The 7,408-nt window shown below is 38.2% G+C and overlaps 1 protein-coding gene across 1 annotated transcript in view; it reads right to left on the reverse strand.

The window, feature by feature from the left end:
* LOC145996774 (arylsulfatase B-like) overlaps positions 1–6,908 on the reverse strand; it is a 52,397-nt gene extending 45,489 nt beyond the window's left edge. Inside the window, exon 1 of the mRNA XM_083133307.1 lies at positions 6,808–6,908. Coding sequence (XP_082989433.1) covers positions 6,808–6,900 — 93 coding nt within the window. The 5' untranslated portion in view covers positions 6,901–6,908. The remainder of the gene's footprint in view (positions 1–6,807) is intronic.
* Positions 6,909–7,408: the final 500 nt, after the last annotated feature.

The raw sequence follows: 7,408 nt of genomic DNA on the forward strand, positions 1-7,408 counted from the left end.
CGACATTGATATCTTTCTTCCTTCTTGAGTTATTGTACTTTACGCATGGTGTGAGGCGATTTTCGCACGCCTGTCACTCGAAAACGGTGCCGATTTCGACATTTTTTCACATGACATTTTTTCCTCGTTTTTACTTGTCGAACCACCTCCCAAGCGTTGTAACAGGTATTTTGCAACACCCTGTATATATACATATCCATTTGCAAAGAAAGTGCTATTACGGGGAGTTTCTTCTTTCCTCTTGCAGATCATTTGCTTGTAGGTTAGGTTGACTGTTAGACAGGTGTGTCTAATGTCAACTATTTGGAACACCAATTCGTCCTCCCCGAGGCAATTAGTAGGACGTCCTGAGTTGGGAAGATAGATACTTATTTCCAACTGGTAAGACCAGTTCCTGAAATGGTACTGTTTTCATTGAAATTTAAATAGTCCTGAATTGAGAAGTTTAAATCGTTCTTCTCTTGTGCTGGAAGCCATGAGTTACTTTCCAACTACTTTCCAACTTAGTTCGTGAGAATGCTTGGTTTGCACGAATGCACTGAAATTGCAATTGCATTCTAAACAGACCTATACCATTCATTCCGTGTAAGTTGCTATTCTTTTGTCTAAATTGTAAATCTTCGACTGCAACGGAATTACTACCGGCAGTTTTATTGCTGTATTTAATAGCTGTTAGCACGTGAACTTTTTCGATTAAGTTATTTTTTGTTTCCATGATACATATGGCCGATGCAATGTACCTGTCTCTCTCTCGTGAGTAGCCTTGGGTATGTAACGAACGGGTGATCCATTCTTTCAAGATTATATAATGTTACGTTCACGATTTCATCAAGGTTAACAAGGTAGAAAAAACCTGTAACTCATAGTGTTATATATTTTAGTCCTTATATCTACAGTAATTGCATGCAGAACCTTCTATATAATTCTTCCCTGTCTTTTTCTTAAAGATTATGCGACCTATCAAAGTATTACGAAGGTTGCAGGTTCAAATACCGGCGAAGACTATCTCGACAGTTGTTTGCCTGATCTCCTCATACTTTTAAGGCAACTGTTGGGATGCTACTTTAAAATAAGTAATTTGTTACTACTTATTTATTCTTTTCATTTCATCTCTCTAGATTGTTACGTGCCAGAACGGCAAGCACAATCAAGTCGCAAGATGAAATAGTTCGCGGGAGAGACAATAGATGTCAGCGCGCTGCAGTACGAAGGCGGAAACAGATTGTAGAGATAAGAAGAGAAGAAGGATGATTGTATATATAATAGTAATTAGGAAACAAATGAATGAATAATACAAAATTATGTATCTTAAAGAATAGACAGATTGCACATGATAAACTATTAAGAAAAAGTATATATTAACATGAATGAAATTGAGGAAAGTTGATAACCGAGGAAACGATTATGAAAATTTGTCCTTTTCTGATTTGTGAATCAGAATCGATTTACTTACCTCTGGCAAAGAGAAAGTTGTCTGTCCCCGGAGGCGCTATTATAAGTTAGTCGACCCGAAGCTCTTTCCGGCTGTGCTTTCTGTTAGTAGCACTGGGCCAGTGTGAGCGATCCGTGGTATATTCCCTTTGGTTTGGCCTAGGAGGCGGCGCTAGTTCTAAGATTAGACGCCTCTAAAATTTTCTTTTTCAAGTATAGTTTTTTGACTAGGTCGTTATGCCAAAGAAAAGAGTACGTGAATTCATATTGGAACGCCGACGACAAGAAGGCGGAGAGACGATTCAACCTCCTGTTATTAGCCGAGATCCGCTAGGTCTCCAATATGACATATCAAGGAGAGAGGAGTTTAAGCTTGTAGCTATAGAAGAATCGACGTCAACACAGGACATTTATGACAATAGTAAAGGAAGTAATGATGAAGACCCAAGAAGAAAAGAGACTCATCTTTAGGAGATAATATAAAGATTATATGATTGCAAGTGATATGCCCATAACAGAAATTTTCCAATGATTGAGAAATTTAGAAGAAGTTTCCAATGATTGATTATAAGAAGAAGTTTCCAATGATTGATTGAAAGAAGAAGCAACCTTACAACATTATAAGAAGAAGTTTCCAATGATTGAAAGAAGAAGAAGCATTTCAAAGTTGTAAGAAGAAGTTTCCAATGATTGATTGAAAGAACAAGAAGCCTTTCAACATTATAAGAAGAAGTTTCCATTGATTGCTTGAAAGAAGAAGAAACCTTCCACAATAGAAGAAGAAGTTTCCAATTATTGATTGAGAGAAGAAGAAGCCTTTCACAATAGAAGAAGAAATTTTCAATGATTGATTGAAAGAAGAAGAAGTCTTTCAGAATTGTAAAAATCCTAAATTAGAAGCCTGTGGAATGTGAGAAGAAGCAGCATAATACATAGAATCATTACAACGTAGAAGGAAGGATACACTTATTAATAAAAATAATACTATTCAGCATATAAATTGTATAGATGTTTTTCCAGAATATATTCTCGGTTTAGACCTTCCGTAGTGGGTGAACCTTGTGTTTTCTTTCAAGTACAAACGTTATTACTCAATCCTAATAGCCCTAGGTATCTTTTGTTTTTACCCTGAGCTAAGCTGGCTCGTGTCGAATAGAACGTGGCAAGAGGCTATGTTAACGGGGTATATATACAAGGTGTCCGTTAAGGATCTTACCAATGTCTCACCAAGGGAAATAGCTCTAAGCTTAACCGAGATAAGAGTGCCCCTGTAAATGCGCGAACTGAAATGCACGGTAATTTGTTTTCTCCTCTCGCTTCCCCTTCTCTTGTGCAAGTGAACCCTTCGACTTGTGATTTCCTGAGGAACATGAATAAGCCTATAGATTACTGTGCTTTTGGAACAAGAGCAAAGGTAATAAAATCAGTCTTCGGTACCTTTGGCTAGAAATCACTTAAAGGTGGTATGAGCCAAGAAATGAAGAAGAAGATCCCTTCGACTACAACGCCACAAGGGTATTCTGAAACTGACGGTGAAACAAAAAAAAACTTCATATTCAAACTTAAAGCACCACAAACAACATCTGTAAGTACGTAAGGGATTTACTCCCGTTTCGCCGAATGCCCCAGACAAAAATACTGTATCTCATATAAGCATAGGCGCCGACTCCATGGAGATTAGGGGGGCTCGAGCCCCCCCCCCCCAATGTTAATGATGTGGGGGCAGAGCCCCCCAAAATAATTTTGCTTAAGATGATCTAATGTATTATTTTTCTTCTCTTGTAAAGTTTGCTCTGTGCCACATGAACTTAACTTTAAATACACATTTGAAATGTTCTAGACCATCAACTTTGGGGGGGAGGGGGCTGAGACCGCTAAACCATCAACTTTGGGGTACTATGACCGGAGACAGCAAAACACATGACTTATTACTATATACTAAGTACATAATTTTTATTTACTATTATACATATATTAATCAATGAAATAATGAATTTAGACAAAGACTTTGTTAAAGACTGTTTGGGAATCCCCCAAGAGAATGCAAATATTTAGGGGTATTATTGATGTGAATGAGAAGGCTGGCCATACTGGACTGCGACCACTTTCCCTGGTCGGTGGACGTTGAGAGCCTCCAGTATGCAACAGATCTTAAGGAACTATGAAAACCTTCTCAATTTCCTTGAGACATTTTCTGAAGAAGATTCTACTGACACAGCATTAAAATGTGCTGGATACCTGGAGACAATGCTTCACTTCAAGACATTTTTCTTTCTTTTCCTCAATGCCATGTGATGGGTTCAATAGAAGAGGTAAACTGTAAGATTCAGTTTCCACGCATTGGTGCTACAGAAGTGGAATCAAAACTAAAATACTTGACTGACATCTTTCAAGAAAAGCGAATGTGTTTTGAACAGTACTGGCTGAAATGTACAGAGGACAAACCGAGCCTCGTTGATGAGCCAGAATTGCCCCGGCAACGTCACGTCCCTAACAGACTTGAAAATTCTGATGCTGCCAAAACTCACAAGTTCTACACTCCAAAATAGCATTATAGATCAATATACACTGACGTGTGTGACACAGCAAAATCATGTGTTAAACAAGGACATGAATCTACAGGACTACAAAAAGTAACAGCCGTAGAGAAAGAATGCATCTCAGCTGTGAACATTTGCACAACAAACTTTCAGCAAACGCGAGAATTCTTTCGCCAAGATTTGGATGCCGATAGGCTCTCCTTACACATGTCCATGCTTGGTGATATCGCCAAACAGAAGAAAGTGGTTCTAACTACAATGCGTGACATAAGGAAGTTTCTCTTGGAAGACAGCACCCTCCAGGAGCCAAATTCATGATGGTCCTCCGCACTGTGGCAGTGACGACAGCCACAGCCGAAAGGTCATTCAATGCTATTAGCCTACTAAAGACATATTTGAGATCTACAATGAGGCAGAAGAGACTAAGCAGCTTAGCGGTACTCCACATACATCAAACTGTGCTTGATAATTTGGACCTGAGACCGCTCGTTAATGAGTTCATAAAAAAATAACCCACTGTGTAGAGCATATTTCGCTTTATTTTTAAATCATGTTCATATGTTTTTGTTGTGTATGTCACTTTATATCTTAGTGTACATGCTATTTTTTATTATTGCAAAATTAAATTTAAAAAGTAAAATATTGTAGCAAGAACAAAAAGTAAAATTATTTTCCTGCGATTTGTGTTAGCATTTATGTAAATAATTAAATAAAACTGTTAAATATTCCTTATTTTATGGGTTATTTGCAACCCTTCACATGTCTGTTTCGGACATTAAAACACACCCATCCCCTTGCCGGGACTCGAACCCGAGACCTCTGGATCAAAGCGAGTTGAGTCCGACCACCCAACACGCTCGGCTACAGAGGCCGGCATGGTCTCTTAATGTTAATACATACTTTTCAATAAAAATGTTAATTGTTATCTAAAAAAAAAATGAGCAGACACAAAAGACATAAAGAGACTGAAACATTTTCTAAACGTTTTTCATGTTACATTTCATTTGCATGAGGAACATAATAGCTGCTTAAAAACTGCTATACGAAGACGTAATTTTTATTTTTAAAAAAGGGAGGGAGAGAGTCATTCATTCATTTATTTCAATGATCAGAATCCCCCCCCAATAATTTTGACAAGTCGGCGCCCCTGCATATAAGCAAACTTTTCGGCAAAGGAAATTACCGTATCCCCTAATATTTTGAAGGAATGGAATTTCATGGACTACAATAAAAAGGAAATTTCAACGAAGTCTGGTTGATTGCCATGCTATGAGTCTGTAATGAATAATGATGCTTTATCGAAGAAAGCTTATCCGAGAATTTTGATCCTTCTTGCCGGTGCTGGGAGAATGGATACACCTGTTGGGAACTCCTAAGCTCTATTCAAAATCTAAAGATTGTTTTCTTTATAGAAACGGAGTAATGGATATCTATCATTTAGAATATTTACTTCAATCATGTAAATTTAAAAATGCAAACCTAGAATCCACATATTGCGTGAATCCTAGAGCTAGTAGACAAATTTTACCTTCAATGTTTGAATGCCCTTGTCTAAATTATTATTTCAGACGGTTTGAAATCTAACCTGACTCCTTACAACCATTCCTACAGTTCCAATAGGATCTACCCTTTACTCGTGAATCATAAGGTTGCCGCCAAGTTTAGAAGTTACGAAAGATACTTCTTCCCCAATGCACGATTCAGACTGTGCTTTAATTTCGCACCAAACGAAAAACAACACTACGTTCACGATCAGCAACCAATTAAAAGTTTCCATTAGTTTGGGAACCCTCACTTTTGCATAAGTGGTCATCCAACACACAAATAGTAGTGCATTTAGTATTCTCAAATTTTCCATTGAAGGGAAATTTCCCTCCTTTCAAAATATTCGGCGAAACGGGAATTCCCCCTTTCTGCGAAATACACCTTCTAGCCACTCGCGAAACGGGAAGACATTACTGTAGCATGGGTGTAACTTGGGGACTAACTTTGGGGGGAGCAGAATCAAAGTTGGAACTTTTGAGGGCAGAATCAAACTTGATACTTAACTTGGTTGACAGAATCAAACTTGGGACTTAACTTCAGTGACAGAATCGAACTTGGAACCTAACTTCGGGGTCAGAATCAAACTTGGAACTTAACTTCGAGGACTTAATCAAAATTAGGACTTAACTTTTGGGGGCAGAATCAAACTTAGGACTTAACTTCGGGGGCAGAATCAAACTTGGAACTTAATTTCGGGGGCAGAATTAAACTTAGAACTTCAGGGGCAGAATTGACAAGTTTTCCATAGAATAAAAATATTTTCCATCCATAAGAATAACATCCAGGACTATTTTGCTAAATAACTTACATTTGTTCAATCATAGAAAATACTCTTCAATACTTTACTCCACAGATTCCAGGAGGTTTAAAAAAATTATCCTTCACTTTTAAATTTAGTAACCTGAAAATTTAGGGGATGGGCAAGTGCCCCTTTGCCCCCGCCAAGTTACGCCTATGCATGTAAGCTAATTATTACACAACAATCAAAATGGCAGCTGCATGATTTCGTATCTGAGTAATCATGGGTTCAGAGGTTCGTTTCCCGTGGAGGGAGTACCGCATTGATTAAGCTTCCGCTTTAAATCGTTTCTTTACCGGCAGCCTACGGTAAGCTTTTGATCGAAAACGCTTTAAATTTCCGCCTTTGATGATAGAGCTTCTATGCTTAAATTAAATAAATATACTGTTATAAATACAAGGTGAGTCTAAAGTTACTACTGGGGTGTCTTCTGACTTTGGACTCACCCTGTACTTTCAGTACTTTTAGTTCATTATCAAGGGATATACCTACCAGGTCGTCTGCCAATAGGAAGATGATGTGGCTCGGGGTATTGGAAGAATCGACAAATGCAAGAACGCCCAGCAGAATCCATCTTCGAACCATTTTATGTCCTGAAAAGAAACGCTTTGAGTTATTTTTCAGACATTTCTCACACACAGGGAAGTAACAAAAAGTTCACGTCAAAAATAGGGTTTTGGAATTTTGGCCTCGGAATTTGTATCCGTAGTACAGTGTATAACGATCAAATCTTGCTTAAGCCAATCAGATATCATTAAGTTTTTACATAACCTAATAAATTAATTTCATCGTAGTAAACAATGGCAATTAAACTTCAGTAAAGGCCCGAGAGATAGGCTGTTCACCGCGGTTAACGAAGTATTTCACGTTCTAAGAGGCCAGACAACTTTTGAACCACTGAACAGATTTAAATGAAAATTTGAACAGCCCTTTATCACATCAGACTCGTCGAGATTCCCAAAGCACAACTTCATAGGAGGCGAATCAACCGAGAAAAAGGTACGGACCACCTAGAGCGCTCGGGCAGGCGGCGATTTTTTTTTCCAGTCAACTTGTGAATGCGGGTTCATTTCTTGCTCTCTGTTTGGCTGTT

This window comes from Lepisma saccharinum, chromosome 13 (assembly GCF_977018435.1).
Source record: "Lepisma saccharinum chromosome 13, izLepSacc3.1, whole genome shotgun sequence".
In the NCBI taxonomy this organism is placed as follows: domain Eukaryota; kingdom Metazoa; phylum Arthropoda; class Insecta; order Zygentoma; family Lepismatidae; genus Lepisma; species Lepisma saccharinum.